This window comes from Podarcis gaigeae (assembly GCF_964106915.1).
Source record: "Podarcis gaigeae genome assembly, chromosome: Z".
Lineage (NCBI taxonomy): Eukaryota > Metazoa > Chordata > Lepidosauria > Squamata > Lacertidae > Podarcis > Podarcis gaigeae.
Genome location: NC_139691.1, coordinates 25488814 through 25506883, shown reverse-complemented (window position 1 = coordinate 25506883; position 18070 = coordinate 25488814). Strand labels below are relative to the sequence as shown.

Here is an 18070-nt window from a genome sequence, read left to right as displayed (position 1 = left end):
ATGTTGCAGTGATGGCGGTGGCAGCCGCTGCCTTGACCTCAACCACATCTCCCCTTCCTCCGAGGCTTCTATCTCCTTTTCCCATGTGCCTGGGCAGCCCCTGAGTTGTTAGTTCTTCAGTGGTGGTGGTGGGAAAGTGGTGTGCGGTGCGTCAGGCATGGAAGGCGGAGAAGGAGGGCCAAGTGTGGCAGCAGCGGTGAGGCTCGGGCAGCACGATGCCTCCCTTCCCATTGGAGCAGCCCCAATCCATTCCTACTTGCGTGCAAGCAGGAGGGGGCGGGGATCTCTCAGCTGGGAAGGCAGGCTTCCCGTTGTCTAACTGAGAGATCCCTGCCCCCTCTGGCTTGCAAGCAAGCTCTTATAGGCAGCGTAAAGCCTCCCTTCATACCTGAGAGATCCCTGCCCCGCTTCTGCTTGCACGCAAGTAGGGGTTAGAAGGCTGCCCTGATAGGCAGCATAAAGCCTCCCTTCACAGCTTAGTTGCTGGGGTCAGGGAAGGTGGAGGCAGCCTGGAAGTTGCATCTTAAGAGCCTCTGCACCACCATCATATGGAGACTTCTATGCAGCTCCTGAAGCCAACCAGAGCCAACTGCTCCGGGCTGCTGAGACTGCCGCTGCTGCTTTTCCCGGGGACATTAGATGAAATCCGGGGATGGAATTTGCCCAGGGACTTATTCTCAAATCCAGGGACTGTCCCTGGGAAATGGGGACATCTGGTAACCCTAACTTAAAGCACACAAGCCCAGCGATCACTTCTCATATCAGAGCAGATAAGCTGGGGACAAGTTAAGAAATTATTGTAACTCAGCAAGGTTTGCAGGTCAGTAAGGCAGAAAAGGCAGAGGGTTTGGCTCCCTTGACTCAAATGGCACTTGCGTGCAAGAACTAGACTTTCCCGCACTTTCTACATGAATTGAACAGATGTGAACAAACATGGATGTACTTGTCATGTGTAGTTTGGCCCTTGGGCTATAAAGATATGGTCTCCGAAAGCCAGGTTGCTGCAGTGCATCCTTGAACATCTGCTATCAACTGGGGACAGCACAAAGGCGATTCCCCCCCCCCCCCCGCGCGCAAGAAAGTGCAAACTGGGCTGTAGCAGTTCCTCAAAAAAAGGGCTCTCTCAAAGGATGGCTGCTGAGTTTATAAAGCATAAAAAGAATTTGAATAGCAAAGGTTTGTGAAACTGTCCAGACAAATCACAAGAAAGCAAAAATACTCAATGAAAAATCAAATCCACTCCCCTCAGATTCCTCTCCTTCAGAGTATGCCAAGAGAGTTGAATTGCCAGCAATAAATTTATGAGTAGTCAGGGTAAGCACAAAACAGATTTATCTCATGCCAGTGACGCAACACATTACCACTTGTTAAGTCAGATCCTTTTGTGGCCGGAAGTGAAGATTATCCCTTAAACTGTCCCACCCCTCAAGGTCACCAGAGCTGGGAACCATAAGATCCAACTCCCATTTCCACATTGATAAAGCAAATTCTTCAGTTACTGGTATCCAGGCATTGCTTCCACAACATATAAAAGATGCTATTCAGACCCTGGCTCCAAACGGGGTAGCTGATCCCTATCTTCTAGGAATTCTGAAAGTTTCAAAAGGGAACCCAGGAAAAGTCAACATTGGGCCCAGCAACAGGACAACACCACAAAAGTTTGTATCCAGTGCAGGGAACAGACATTTTCTTTTCTCCCGACTCACCCAGCTCCTCATTTTGTGGTGGGGTGAAGGTCTCCCAAGGGCATCGTAAGGGCCAACAAATAATGACTCCTTTTGACAAAGTGGGAAGGCAAGTGGACTCATTAGCAAGAAGACAGAATGCTTCTGGGGCTCTTGCTATTTAATATTGCAAATTACAAGGCACTAATGGCAAGGTATCAATTATTTTTATGAGAAACATTGTTGGCATCAGTTCTGCATCAGACTGAAGAGAAATTAGATTGCACAGGCCTTCTGCAGAGAACTGACCGTGGCTACATACAATCTGACAACAGTATATATCCTTTTCTTTGGGAAATGATCCCAAAGAAAAAATAAACAAACCAAAAGGGGAAGAAAGGGGGCAGGGTTCTGGGGAAAATGACTTTGGCAATCCCAGCCACCACTGAATCCAAAGGGTTTGGACTAAACACTATTTTGGCTTTAGGCGAAATCCCTGGACTGTAACCCGCATATTAAGTTGCAATCTTACAGTATTAGCAAAAATATGGAGTATTCACAGTAAAAAGGAAAAAGAAATTATAATGTTTAACTAAGACTGAGGGTGGGAGTATCCAAGAAGCCAGTACCAGATCTACAGATGGTCTGCCCTGTGGGAAAAAATTTTTTTAAGACTCTGGGCACCTAAATCAAATGTCCAGGTGCTACGCAATTATGTGCCTGGGACAGATGTGTGTGTGTGTGTGTGTGTGTGTGTGTGTGTCCCAGCTTTGTCTTTCACCTTCAGAACTCAAAGGGGAATTAAAGGGCTAAAGTATTATTATTCTTATTAGTAGCAGTAGTAGTAGTACCCAGCCCATCTGACTTGGTTGCCCCAGCTACTCTTTGCTGCTAGCTCTAATATTGTTCCCATTTAAAGAGTTATGGAATGATACAATCTATTGCCAGACAGAGAAATCTCTGGCCAAGTGGCAGCTCATTTATGCTGGCCCACAGAGTAATTTTTATAATTTCCCACAGTCTGGTAGAGCTACCAGATTTTACCTACTATTTATTTATTTTCAATCAATTTGTTACTCAATATGGCTTCTAAGCAGCTTCCAAGTATAAAACCAATTACAAAACATCTTTTAAAATTACAAGCTAAGTTTCACTTTTAAAAATTATTATTATTGGTTTGTATAAACAAGGATCATAGATGCAATTGATTGACTACATGGAATTGGCAGAAATGTCTGGCAGAATTCGAGATACGGGAGAAGAACAAACGGAAGAAGATTGGAAGAAATTTAAAGACTATCTGCAAAAACATTGCAAATTATTTGAATGTTAAAGTGATGCAGGATATAAAGATAGTGCGGCATTAGTGACATAGTTGAAAGGAATATGTAAAGATGTTTTATGAGCAATAAGTAAAGAAATATAGCAAAATTAATCAATGTTAAAATGATGGGGGATTAGAAGATAAGTGGTCAGTAGCGGAATGGTTAATTTAAAAGAAAATAAGCAATATTAAAATTAATCAAAATAGTGGAAGGATTTGCTGAAAACAAATTAGAAACTGGAATACGGAAAGGGGAGGTGTGAGGAAGTCGGGAAAGTAAGCTACAAGAAATTAAGATTTAAACTAATATAAACAAGGATCATAGAAATACTGGTATGCTTTCGAACCTAGCAGTTCAAAAGCATACCAGTGCAAGCAGATAAACAGGTACCGCTGCAACAGGAAGGTAAACGGTGTTTCCGTGCGCTCTGGCTTCCATCACGGAGTTCTGTGCGCCAGAAGCGGTTTAGTCATGCTGGTCACATGACCCGGAACCCCACCTGTGGACAAATGCTGGCTCCCTCGGCCTGAAAGCAAAATGAGTGCCGCAACCCCATAGTCATCTTTGACTGGACTTAATCATCCAGGGGTCCTTTACCTTTTATTACCATAGGAATAACAAGTGATACAAAGAAACAGAACAAGTATCATGCCATTTGTACATCACAAAAATAGCATTAAAATTTGCAGTAATACTTGGTTCGTGACTTGGTTTAAAAGAAAACAATAATGAAGGGGAAACAGGATAGAACAGACTTAGCAGATAACATTCAACATCACATAGCTACATGCCTAATCAGAAGCCTTTGCAGTTGTGCTTAGATTAAGTATGAGTAATAGTTATTTTTCCTCTTACGTTGCTACCGAAACAATTCAGTTTTAAGGGGAAAAAACAGTTTTCAAAAGTAAGGCAAAGAGGGGGTGAGTCTCTCCTTTATAGTTTCAAACACCATAAGTGCCCTGATCAGCAGTGGGCAACCATCTGTACTTGTTTTCAGTCTGGAAGTCTGGATCAAGGCCACCCAGAAATAAAGGTGTACTTTGTACATGCTCAGGAAGTTTCCTAGGTATAGAGAAGTATATGAGCCTGTAAATGAAAGTATTTATAAAACAAACAAACAGAAAAAGCACCTGTGAACTTTCAGGTTGTAAATAAACTGAAATTACAGAATGTAGAGTAGTTAGTTGAGAAAGGGGGAAAAGAAAGAAACTGGAGGTGAGTGAAAAAGGAACTGGCTTGATCAAGCTGTGAACAGTTTACAGAAAGGATCCTGGAGTGAGGCAGATCACGGTTGTTGTTGTTGTTGTTGTTGTTAATTTAATTTAATTTTATATCACTTTAGATTTGTAAGAAAAAAAATCTCAAAGCAGTTTACAACCTACATTAAAACATCAAATAAAATGATCTAAAACAAAACATTACAAACGAAAATCAACTATAAAGGACACAATTAACAGGAAACTACAACTTAAAGATTTCAAAAGAAAACATAATAAAGGAGGTCAAGTACAGAATACACATTTAATGAAATGATGTTAACAAAAAAAAATCTGAAAACATTCCAAAATAAACTAAAATATAAAAATAAACATTTAAAACAATTTAATTAGCAAAAGAATAAATTTCTATTTTAAACATAGCACATTTCTGCAACTGCTGGTTCATGGTAGACAGCGGCTATAGAAGCTTGGGCTCAATGGTCTGGGTCTACACACTAAGAGACCTGTGCCAGGCAGAGAAGCTGAGGGACTCCAAGATGACGCTAAGTATGCACTCAGCGTCAAAGGAATGTACATCATTAAAATAAAAAAAATTCCCCTCCATCCACTGTATAGGGATGTTTCTGGAAGGACCCTGTTTCCCTCTCCCACCCTCTACCCCAAACCACATGGACATGAAATGTTAACATTTGGAACTGGCAGCCCGAAACCTGAACCTTTAAGTGCTATAAGAGCACAGGAAGAAGATTGCTAGTCCAACTAGCTCAATATTATCTACTTTGACAGGCAGAAGCTCTCGGGGGTCTCTTGACAGTTTTCAGTTCACCTGCAACCTGATCTTTCTAGCACAAAGGTGAGGAACCCTTTTCAGCCCAAAGGCCATATTCCCTTATGGGCAACTTTCTAGAAGCTGCATGCCTATGGTGGGCAGAACCAAAGACAAAAGTAGGCAGAGCAATGGATGTGACTGTTACCTCTATACAGCAGGTCACATCCAGGCGTGCAAAAGCCATATGTTTCTACCCCCCCCCCCCCATCTCTCCATCCAAGCAACTATGAGGCTTTGTAAAAGTTTTAATGGAATATTGCAGGCAGACAAAGCACTCAAGGAGGGCTTGGAATGGGGCTGCACAGAGTCCCAAAGGCTGGATGGGGAATGCCAAATCTTTTGTCTGTGTCTCATGCACACATTGCCCCAGCAAGACCTGAAAAGTTCTTGTTCCCTGTAGCTTTGAAAGAAGTACTCTTCTTATGACACACACTGGAAAATTTTGTTGCAATTCCCAAACTTAAATCAATTGTGCAATTATTGACACCAGTGTGGGCAGCTGACTCAAATAAACATATTGCATGGCAAAATACATTTCCAGTCCCTGGACCACTGCCTGAAGATTGAAAAGGCACACAGTAAGAACAGAGAAGTTAGCTCATGCTGATCCAGTCTACCCATTTTTCAGAAAACAGAAAATCACATAAAAATCTATGAGAGACTGAAGTCCAGATACTAATTCTATTATTGGCCACTGCTATAAAAAGAATAAAAAAGTATGTATCAGCCTAGGTATGACTCACAGGTGGCATCAAGTGCCAGGGAAGTGAAGGGTTAATTACTACTTACCTCTCCAGTCCAGCAGCTTCCCACTCAAGAACAAGATGCCACTGAAAAATAAGGTGTCATGGAAATGTGTAGGATTAAGTTAATTGCAGCTGATCGGAAGCACCTGCTGGAGAAGTAGTGAGAATACCTGCTGTTTGAGAATGTTGAATGTGTCCATCCAAGCTTTATATTTACACACAAGGTTTTGTGTCACACTTTCCTCAAATAATTTAAAAATAATAATCAGAGAAAGGTGATATGATAAGGGTCTGTTATACAAAAGCCACAGAAAATTTTAGGCCACAAAAACCTCCCCACAAAAAACAGAACCCAGTTACAAGATTTTGTGACAACAGGCCTATGGAATCAGTAACTGTGTGAGGAAAAAACCTACTGCATTTCAAGTGGTCAGAAATTCCTATCAGCTGAGTGTGGCTGAGATAAATGAAAAGAAACAAAATCTTACCTAGTAAGTGTGTACTCCCTGAGTCCTGAATGCAGGTTCATGGCAGAAAAGGTACCTATACATCCACGCAATCGTTTGTCTCGACCAATCTTCCACGTTACAAAGAGTGGGCTGTTTGGGAAAGAGGAAGGGGAAAAGGAGAACATGACACGAGTTCTGACTGTGATCAAATCAAGTCACCCACCTCATAGTTGAGAACAAAACTATGCTTGTGAAATGCTGTTAACAGTATTACTATAAATATGCCTCAAGGCTCATTGCACATGTTCTTGAGAATACTGTTGTAGTTGAGGTGTCAAAAATACAGGTTAGTGAAAGGAAATGAATAGGAAGGATAGAATACTTTTCAAGCGCTTCTCCAACTTCCTATGCAACACTGTACATGTTTCACTACTGCTTCTGACTGTAGATCAACCTTCCACAAGCATGGTGCCCTCATGCTGTTTTGTACTACAGTTCCTATCAGCCCCAACAAGCTGTTTTAAATGAAACTTTAAGACCTGGTAGTTTAAATCTGCTCTATCTGTCCCAGGCTTTGAATAAATAGCAAAGCTGACTTTAGTGCTGATTTTGAGATTTTATTGCTTCTGCTGTATTCCAAGTACTACTAATTTTACCACGTTTGTTCTGAATAACAGCATTCTACTTCAGTGATGTTTCCATTTGATTGGAAGCTGCCTACAATTCCTCCCCCCCCCCCCAAGGCGGGATAAAAATGTTTAAAGCCTATCCACAAATGTGACTACCCCTTTCCCTCTTTATGACTCACACACTTCTGAAGTATGCGTCGACACACACACCTAGAAACAATTAACTTTCCACAAGTGACCAGGTAAGTGGTTAACTGTGAGCTGATGTGGAAAAAACAGGAGCATTTCACATGAAGAAGGCTGTAGATTTCCATCCCAATACGCTGAAGAGAAATCTCATTAGCCTTACTATTATTATTTCTTGGCCTTCTTATCTACCCTTGACTGTAAGGTCCAAGGGTAGGTTACAAGAATATAAAATGCAAGTTTAAAACCAGTTAAAGGAACTTACAACCTGAAGAATAGGGTGGGTAATAAAAATATATCTCTGGTGTCAAAGGCCAAGATAAAGAGGTGCATCTTCAGCACATGATAAAAGCTATACAATGAAGATGCCATGCCTCTGTGATGAGGGAACTGCTCCTTCCCAGGCTGCTACAGTTTGCACTCAACTCATAAAATATAAAACCACAGAATGATTAAAATAACAGAATAGCTGAACATCAATGCAGGAGGAAAGACATCCTACCCCGTCCCCCCCCAAAAAACAGAGCAAGCCAACCATCAACCAGGTCAGCAGACTCTCAACATCCACCGGCCTCTATGCCACAGATAAGGAAACAGGTTGGTTGGTACCTATGGAAGTCTGAGTTTCCATCCCTGCTTTAGAAAGAACAGGGTGGAGGAAATCACAGAACATCTCCCAATGATGAGAAAAGATAGCAGAAGTGCATACAGATCTATTAGGAAACTCTGAGGCAGGCCAGAGCAAGTTACATTGAGAAAGTAGACAATTATCAGTAATTTTAGTCTGTTTATGCTGGTAATTCCCAAGTGCCATGCCAAGAAAGCAATGCTAAGAGTACTGTGAGAAACAAACTTGTGGGCAGAATTGTGTCTTCCAAATTTCACTGGTGCCTTGTGGAAGCCCAATATTTGCTGTGTGCCCCCCCCCCCCGCCGCCTCTTGCCTTCTTTTCTGATCAATTCACTACATCATAGTTGCGACACCCAGCAGTGCCCCTTAGGCTCAGCATCCAGAGCAGAGGAACCAGTTGTGTTTAACTAAATCCACCTCTGTCCTTTATATAGTGTCATCCATGAATCCCTTTAGCAAGGAAGAAGAAAGGTCCCTGCCTCAAGCAGCTTAAAATGTAGAAACAGACAAAAGGGAGATAATAGTGAAGGGGATAAGCTTGAAGGTAGGGTAAACAGGAGGAATATGCAATTACATGTAGGTAGACTGAGCTACACGGGAAAGGATTTCTGCAGTACCTCAGAAGATACATCTCAATCATTCTATTCAGTTGATGAAGGAAAGCAGCAGAATAACCATTCCTTGAATGATATGTGCCCAGGAGAGTGACTAATGACAGGGAGTAGGACCCCCCCCCCACCCTCATTTAATTTTTCTGCAGAAAATTTTCTATTTCATAATTTCATTAGCAACAATGAATGCAAAGCTTGGCAGTTTCCAAGTTTTTACCTTTATTCTCTAAACAGAAGTAAAGCAAATATGCTAAATTAGATCACTCTCTAGGGCATTATAAAATTTGCTGATTCAAACTGAAAACTTTCCTAATTCACATAGGAAAACTAAACGTTTTCCAGGATGAGAGCAAAGATGTTTGAATCAGGAAAAAGAAAATAAATGAAGCGTTCATCAGCTATCAGAGGTTTAGGGAAAATACAGTCATACCTTGGATTCCAAACACCTTGCGACTCGAAAGTTTTGGTCCCTGAACGCCGCAAACCCAGAAGTGAGTGTTCCGGTTTACAAACGTTCATTGGAAGCCAAACGTCTGATGCGGCTTCCGCAGCTTCCGATTGAGTGCAGGAAGCTCCTGCACTCAATCGGAAGCCGCGCCTTGGTTGTCAAACATTTTTGGAAGTTGATTGGACTTCCAGAATGGATTCTGTTTGACAACCAAGGTACGGCTGTAGTGGTTTAAGCCTTCTATGAAAAGGATTTCTCTTGTCACACTCTATTCCAGTGCAGTGTCTGGAAAATCTTTGGTCCTCAATATCAAGAGTGCCATGAACTTTCTGCAAGTGAGGCTGGGAAGCACACAAGTCTGCACAAAAGAAAAGCTGCCACTTCTGAGCCAAAGCCACTGTTTGCAGACAGCCTTTTTTCAGAAACAGGAGAGCAAATGCTATTCACAGTGACGCGGCTATTCATTGTGAGTGCACCAACCTGCTGCAGCAACGCAAGGCAAAATTCAGTCAGGGTGCCGCACTCATAGAACCCTTTACATAGACCGCACAAGCAGTGCAAGTATTAATAAAAGCACACAGTTTATGGTGATGGATACCCTCAAGAGAATTAATCACACTAACTTTTCCCAGGCTTAGGGAGGAATATTCAGAATTCTAAAAAAAAACCTGGCTGTAAAGCCTTTGACAACCAACCAGGGTTTTCCCCATGAATTTCAACATAAGCTCCAGTTGCTGTTGTTTATCATCATCATCATCATCATCACTTTACTCATAAAAATGACTCAAATTGACTTACAAAAAGTTAGCTCAACCCACAAACAATTTCATGTATATGGAATCTATTTGCATATACCTATACCGATTTAAGTTGGTGAGACTTTTATATTAGCATGCATTTGTTTCCACTATGTAGGATAGTAAACTTATTTGAAAATCGTAAGTTAATGCAAGCTGGCTACAACAAACCATCATCCTGAGTCCACAGCTGATCAATATTTTTATGATTAGGTCTGCTGAAAGTGATTAGGACTAATGAAAATAGTGGCAAGCTTTACAGTTTGTGTTCAGTGGCCTTCAGCCCCAACAGTAGGTATTACCAGCACAGGTCAAAAACAAAGTTGTTTTTTTTTAAACCCTCTGCTGGTTGGTCCCCCTTGGAAGGGAGTCTCATGATTATGGTGCCATAACCGAACAGGTTGTGCTCCTCTCACTCATATTTTATTCAGTGGCAGATGCCATCAGGAACAGGGCCCTTCCTTGAGATCTTAACAGACTCCCTTATAGGTACATGCCATATGGCAGAACATGATGCCTATGATATTGGGCTCAGGTTTCATAGCTAATTGCTAGCATTCTGAGTTGACCTGAAAACAACAGCTGCTAATGGGTTTATAAAGTAAGTATCTTGGATATGTAAAATGGAGTTTTGATGACACAGAACCATAATGTATTATTAAGAGACTGGAAGTGAAACAGCCTAGGCTTTGGAATACCCTCCCTTTTGAAATCCATCTGGCACCAACACTGGTTGTTTTTCACCATAACTATCTATTTAGTCAGGCTTTTAATTGGGTGGATTCTTGATACATTGGGCCACTGATCTAAACAGAGGTTACACTAATTAAACAATATAAACATCAATGGTATTATTGAAATGGTTTAATATCCTTAATGGAACTGAATTGTTAGTTTATATTATTTATTAAAACATTTAGGGGAAGCTTTTCCATCACCTATGATCTCCTCACTGAGAAACTGCTATTGTGCTTTCTGCCATCCCAGTGATTGCTGAACAGTTTGAAAACCACTGCTTTGGGCAATGATATCTGCCCCAAAGAGAACCCTGCCTTAATTATATAAAATACTTCTTACTGTAGGTAAGAAATTTCAGGGAAAGAATGAAGCCTCCTCTTCGCTTACTTTCAATGCCCCCCCCCCCCATTCTGATCCCATTGGACATTATTTTGAATTGCCACAATAGGCATCTAAACAACTGGACTCAAGAAAGTATTTTTCTTCTTTGAAACTGATAGTCTGAGGATTAATGTTCCAGATACTTATGGATTACCTTTTGCAGGGGATTATTATCCTCAGTTGCTGTGTAAAGCAGAAGGCAAACCGAGAAAGTGAACGACTGAGAAGTGCAAAATGGTTCAGAAGTTCAGATGCTCCCATCACTGGCTCATGATAGTATACTTTACTTCTGCAGACTTAATCCCACCATAAGCAACCCCCTCATTAATGTTTTACAACCAATTCCATACACTGTACCAGTGACCTACTTTCATACAATGTCACTGGAGGTACTCTAAAAATCAAAGATGTGCCAGCTATTTTAGTAGTCAGCCAGCAAATTACAAGAGTAAATGATCCGGGATCTGTCATGCTCTCAGCAGCAAGTGCCTGAATTATTCCTCCGAGGGACACCAAATGCAACTCACCACACGCCCTGCAGGTGCTGCTTTGCGTTTTCAGAAATGCAAACACTTTGCAGGGCGGAGGGATATCCATAATGACTTTTGCCTTTCCACATGAACTGATATACCTGCACAAACGACAGCAAATCTAGGCATCTTCCAAGACAATGGAGAATCTGTATAGGAGATGGGGAACCTGTGGGTTCTCCAGATGCTGTTCTCCTACCCCAAGTCACAGATGATGGGAATTGTAGTCCGACAACACCTAGAAGATCACAGGCTCTGCACCCCTGATATATAAAGGTCATTTTCCAGCATTCAGCCAGTTTACCGTAGCCTGGAAAGTGGTAGGGAGACAACTACCGGTACATATGAAACACATATAGGATTCTCCTGGTTCCACCATGATCCACAAAAGGAAGGCAGGGGGAGAATGAATCTCCTCCCACCCCATATGAAGGAAAAGGGCTATGAATGTGATGCATTTTTAAAAAATGCTTAATCCCCTCCCCCTCAACTTGAGCAAGGAAATGGGTTTGAAAACAGATAAGCCATGATGCATTGTCTCCATTCTGCTTTACTTTCCCCATTTTTTGGTGGAAGTGGGGAGAAGCAACAAGTTACTTAGCTGTATCTCTACCAAGCTGCACTCCTTGCTTTGGTAAGCAGAGCCTGGGCAGAACTGCAAAAGCAGGCCTAGTCCAATTCACAAAAATGGCCTCTATGATGGACAAATTTATGGGACAATTGTCCACCCCCATCTCCTCCTTGCCCTCCCAATTCATCAGTGGTCATTATCATAGACCTAGGGAGAAGTGAAATTTGGTCTGTTTCTCCAGAACCAGGCCTGTCCCATGCTCACAAAGGGAAAGAAGTTTGAGTAGTGAATGGGAAGAGAAACTGGGAGGTGGGGATGCTGAGTAGGGAAAGCACACTGAAGCCAGAGAAGTGAAGAGGAATAAAGGCCACACTCATGTAACAAGACTTGGAAAGGGAAAGGCTAGAACTCTCTCATATAAAGCATATAAACCCATGGGTGAAATTTCTTGGACTTGTATAAAACCAATACAGTCGTACCTTGATTTTCGAACAGCTCAGTTCTCTAACGTTTTGGCTCCCGAATGCCACAAACCTGGAAGTGACTGTTCCGGTTTGCAAACTATTTTTGGAAGCCGAATGTCCGATGAGTCTTCTGACTGGCTGCTGTGCTTTGGTTTTTGAACGTTTTGGAAGTTGAACGGATTTCTGGAATGGATTCTGTTCGACTTCCAAGATACGACTGTAAATGCAGAGATTATAAAGCTGCATGTTCACAGCTCTGCACATTCTCCACATGTTTTCTCAGAGGTGATATTTTAATTTGTTGTGTTGTGTGTTTGCGATAAGCAAATGGTATTTTCAACTCATTTTTCTCTTTTGACAACAATCTTTAGCCCAGGCATAGCCAATGTACTCCCCCTTCAGATGTTGTTGGGCTATTACTCCCATCATCCTTGACCACTGATTGAAGCTGATAGGTACTGGAGTGCAACAACATCTGGAGGGCCATCATTTCTCAGCCTTTTTGGCTAAGATCAACTATAGTAACATCTGGAAGGCCGCTGTAATGGTTCTAGGGGTTGCTTGTGCGTAAACCGGTGCAACACCTGGCTGGGTTGCCTGAGTGAACCTTTTCTGTCCGGACAGCCACTCACCCGTGGCTGTCTCGATCACTGGCAGAATCCGTCAGTGGGCTTTTCTTGAACTTCTTCCAGCAAAGAAGCTCTTTGATGCCTAGTCTCCTCCTACTCTCCCTGCGTGGAAGCCTTCTGCGCAAGGAGGGTGTAGGCAGCAGAGGACCCTTACTCTCCCCGCTGGTCCCTGGCAAGGAGTCATGGGCCCGCCTCGCCGATTCCCCCATCTGCCCCCCTTCTCCACTGGTGCTACACTGATTCTCTTCCCCAGAAGATGGGCTGCCTCTCCCCATCCCGGGATGCTCTCTGGGACCCCTCCGAAGTCCGCTCTCTCCCTCCGGCCCTGATGGCAGTTCCCTGACAGCCGCAGATTCTACTCCCCTGTTTTAAGTGATGGTTGCAGAAATGACTTTAGACATGACCAAACAAGTTCAACTTATCTTTGCTTCTTTTGTACAAACGGTGAAAAGTTACTAGCACAGATGTGGGCATTAGCTTTATTTTTGTAGTGAAGAAACAGAATGCCAAGTAAGCAACTTCTCCATGAAGCACATTCTTTCAGACATTGTTCAGAGAGCCCATAGCAGCTAAAGTTAGCAGATTTGAGGATAGACTGAAATACCTATTTATAGCACAAGTGAGTATTGGGCCTCTTCCAAAAACACAGCCAAGAGAAAACTTTATTAACCAAGATGTATGAAAAGAAAACCTGAAATGCACACACTTATAACATCTGAATCTAGAGAGTCAAAAAAGCTGTTTAAAGGTTTAAGAGAGAGGATTAAAATGCAATCTCACCTCGAAAGATGGATGTAAGCAATACATCCATCCATCCATCCATCCATACATACATACATAAATACCGTACATACATCCATCCATACATACTGCCACTCTAGTCCACATAGAATGAATTAAATCTGTATGCCTTTGATCAGTGGTACAGCTAATATGGTAGGGAAACTATATTGCAAATTATATTCTGTGACACGCAAAGCAGAGGCACACAAACACATAATTTTATGGTTAATTACCGCAACCCACTTTTTGAGCTCTCTTTGTAGTGGCAGGATGTAAGCAAACAAATAAAAATAAATAAAAACTGGAGAAAAAAAGTGAAAAAGCAGATCAATCAATCAATATAAATTCATTGTTCTATCCAAAGGCCATTACAAACCCACAGCAACAGTACCAATAAAACAGTACAGCTCATATAACCATAATAAGAGCCAACATCCATGATGTAAGAGAGAGGTTGCCAGACACCAGCAAACTCATACCCAGCTTGATTTCAAATTAAATCTCTGAATCACCACAAAAAAATTATTTAACTCCTCCTCCTCCTCCTCTGTAGTCATTGCATAGAGGGCCACTCTGTGTGTTAGAAAGCTACTATCATCAATCAAATGAAACCAGATAATTTCTGCTGGGGTGTACCTGCTTGCTTGTGTGAAAAAGTTCATAAAGCGATCTCTTGGGTGTCTATATAAAGGGCAGGTTAACAGATAATGAATGAAGTCTTCAACTTGAGACTGACCACAAAAACGAAGTCTGTCTGTATATGGAACCTTGTTGTAGTGGCCATCCAAAACTGTATCATTTGGATGCAGCTCAATATAGACATTTCGTAAGGAAGCTGGTGAGAGTTTGGTCAGATAAACAGCTCTAAAATGCTCCATTTTCAAGAGTGGATACCATGAGGAAAATCTGGTATTTCTAATTAGGACTATCTTCAGACACTGTTTGAAGGGAGAAGTTCATTGCTCAAAGAGCCTGTTCTTCAACAGACATACTAGGCTGGTGCTGAATGACAGCCACCATATGGAAACTTCTTGTAGCTGACTCCAGACTGTACCTGCTCCATACACTACAGTCTTCCATGTGTTCCAGCTTGCCACACCGATCGGCCCCATATTGTGTCGCTCCATGCTGCTGAAAAATGCTGTCAGGAATTCATTTCTAAGTTTTTCGGTACCCCATATCATAAAACATCAAGGCAGTGTGCAACATTAACACATAAAGCACCATTAAAAACAATACAGATAATAATCATTAAAGTGAGCAGCTAATCAAAAACTTAAAAATTAAACAGCTATTAAGGCCTACCGCATTAAAAAGGTATTAAGAGATGTCTGAATGTCAAAAGTAAGAGTGCCTGCCTAATGTCTGGTGGAAGAACCTTTCACAATATGGAACGGGCAGTACTCAATGCCCACCTTCTAGTTGATGCCAGCTGGGTCTCTGTAACACAGGGAACAACTGATATATCCCTCAGCTGGGATGTAAGGGCTCAGGCAGTTGTAAAGGTGTCCTGAGCTCAAGTTGTTCAGGGCTTTGACTGTCAAAACATTAACTTTGAATTTGGCTAGGTAACCAGTGCAGGTACCACATTCTATCTGCCCCCATCAGCAGTTAAGTCACTGCGTTCTGCAGTAGCTAAAGTTTCCAGACAACCCTACATAGAACACATTGCAGTAGTCTAGTTTCCACCAGGAATGCCTGGTGGAGAAGGGAGAAAGGAGAATCTGTATGGCAAACCATCATCCCCTAACAATGGATCGTTGGGTAAAGAGGTACTACACAAAATTAATTTAAAGCAGGCATAGGCAAACTCGGCCCTCCAGATGTTTTGGGACAACTCCCATCATCCCTAGCTAACAGAACCAGTGGTCAGGGATAATGGGAGTTGTAGTCCCAAAACACCTGGAGGGCCGAGTTTGGGGGTGCCTGATTTAAAGTAGCTGTCACATGGCACTCAAATTGTGAGATGCATCTCAACACCACATGCCTCAGAATTCGCAAGAAAACATTTTCTTCCTACAATACTTTTCTATTATTTTTTCATGTGTTTCCTTTTTGAAGCACAAATATCACTAGGCAAACATGAAACACTAATGTAGCAGAAGATATTGCTTCAATAGCCCAAGTATGTGACAATGAATATGAGAAGAGAGGCATGTGGGGATTGACTGACTGTATGGCGTTTCTCCAAATACATGCCAAGCAAGTAACAGGAGATGTACTCATCAAGACCATGCATGAACAAAAGTGCTGGTGAGCAGGATTAAGTCAGTGCATGACGGATTTCGGCTCTCCCATAAATCATACAACAGGTACCATAGTGTTGAGCCCCCATTGCTGTCTCCTATCCACCAGCCTTGTCATTGGCATTCATTATAACCGCACTGTTTGATCACCTCTAGCTTCTTGACTGGCCACATGTTTCACATTGAAAAGGGGAATTTTAACATAAGAACACTGCCTTGATGAACTCTGCTTGACAACCTTGAGAGGGAACTTTTTAAGTACTCTCTCTGACTCAGAAATCAGGAAACAAAGGAAGTTGCCTTATAATGAGTCAGACCAGTGGCCCATCTGACTCAGTACTGTCTATGTAGACAGGCAGCTGCTCTCCAGAGTTTCAGCAGAAGGTTTTTCCTTCAACAAGCCTCTATTTTTCTTTTACCTATTCCATGCATCTAGCTCTCTTTGCTTTCCTGGACATTCTCACATCCCCCCCACCAAAACCCTTCCACTTAAGAACTCATTGTATATTTAGCGGCCAGTATCTGCTTTGCCTGCAGATTGGGTTCTTTCTCTACTTTGTTATTTTAGGCTGGTAGACTGCAGGATACGAGTCAGCAACTTCCAAGAGTTAACTCAACTCAAATAAACAAAAGTGTTTAAAATCTTGTGCCCATCCTCCAAAAGTAATTAAGTACAGAGAATATCTTAGCCAGTTAGCCATGACTGCATGTGCTTACAAAAGATTGTTTAATCTATAAATACTTTTCAGGGGAGGTTTGCCAAGTATACTTACTTTCAAAAAATGTACCAGAAGATAAACTCTACACCAGTTTATCACTAGCAGCCAAAAACAACTTAAAGTTCCAACAGATGTTATTACACGCAAACACCCCAAAAGAAGGGGTGTGGCTTAGTGGCATAGTTTATGCTTTGCATTCTGGAGGTCCCAGATTCTATTCCCAGTATCTCAAGGTAGGGATGGAAGAAATTTCTGTCTCAATCCATGGAGACCTGCTGCCAGTCAGTGTAGACCATACTGAGCAAGGTGGAAGGCAGCTTTATGTGTCCCACCCACAACACACAATTAAATACAATTAAATACAAACTCAACACATACTGGTACTATGAAAGCAAAATGCCCTGGATTCCTAACATCTCCACTCAAAAGGAACATGTAGCAGATGATGGGTAAGACTTCTGCCTTAGAACCTGCAGAGCAGCTGTACATCAAAAGTAAACAATAGCAGACTAGATTGACAATAGCCTGATTTAGTAGAAGGCAGCTTACTAAGCTACTAACAAATGTTGCTTTACGACCTTTAAAGCCCTAAACGTCTCCACCCCCATTGTTCCGCTCGGACACTGAGGTCCAGCGCCGGGGGCCTTCTGGCAGTTCCCTCACTGCGAGAAGTCAAGTTACAGGGAACCAGGCAGAGGGCCTTCTCAGTAGTGGCACCCGCCCTGTGGAATGCCCTCCCACCAGATGTCAAAGAGAAAAACAACTACCAGACTTTTAGAAGACATCTGAAGGCAGCCCTGTTTAGGGGAGCTTTTAATGTTTGACGGGCTATTGTATTTTAATATTTTGTTGGAAGCCGTCCAGAGTGGCTGGGGAAACCCAGCCAGATGGGCAGGGTATAAATAATATATTATTATTATTATTATTATTATTATTATTATTATTATTATTATTGAAACAGGATTTCTACAAGACAGCACGAACGCTTACTAGTATTCATGAGGACATGAACTGACCAGGGGCAAAATAAACTGGACCTTATGGAAGTGCTAAGACAGCCACCAAAAGTAGTGACCCAACATCTCATCCTTCCTTCATAATGTCTAAAACATGAAGTAAAATGTAATCACAATTGTGATGTTACTAGATGTTACCGAGCAACAGATGAGGTGATATGGGGCTGCTTTTTTCATAGCAGTCGTGCAGCATTTATAACTGATTGCTATACTATGCTCTGCATAATGACGCATTTGAAGACTGTCCGGAAATGGCAGCTTGTACAAAATATGGTCACTCAGTTATTGAGCAGATCAGGTTATTGAGAATATATAACAATAGTCTTGCAGTGGCTGCCTATATGCCATCTGAACCCAATTCAAGGTGTTTGTGATGGTTTAAAATGCCTGAAACAACTTGGGATCTACAGTATTTACATGAATCTAATGTGCCATTGAATCTAATGCGCACCTCAAGTT

General features: G+C 42.0%; 1 protein-coding gene across 1 annotated transcript in view; it reads right to left on the bottom strand.

Annotated features, from left to right (window-relative positions):
- Positions 1 to 18070, bottom strand: part of AMMECR1 (AMMECR nuclear protein 1) — a 132666-nt gene that overhangs the window by 46190 nt on the left and 68406 nt on the right. Inside the window, exon 3 of the mRNA XM_083722375.1 lies at positions 6273 to 6383. Within this exon, the coding sequence (XP_083578501.1) occupies positions 6273 to 6383 (111 nt within the window). The remainder of the gene's footprint in view (positions 1 to 6272; positions 6384 to 18070) is intronic.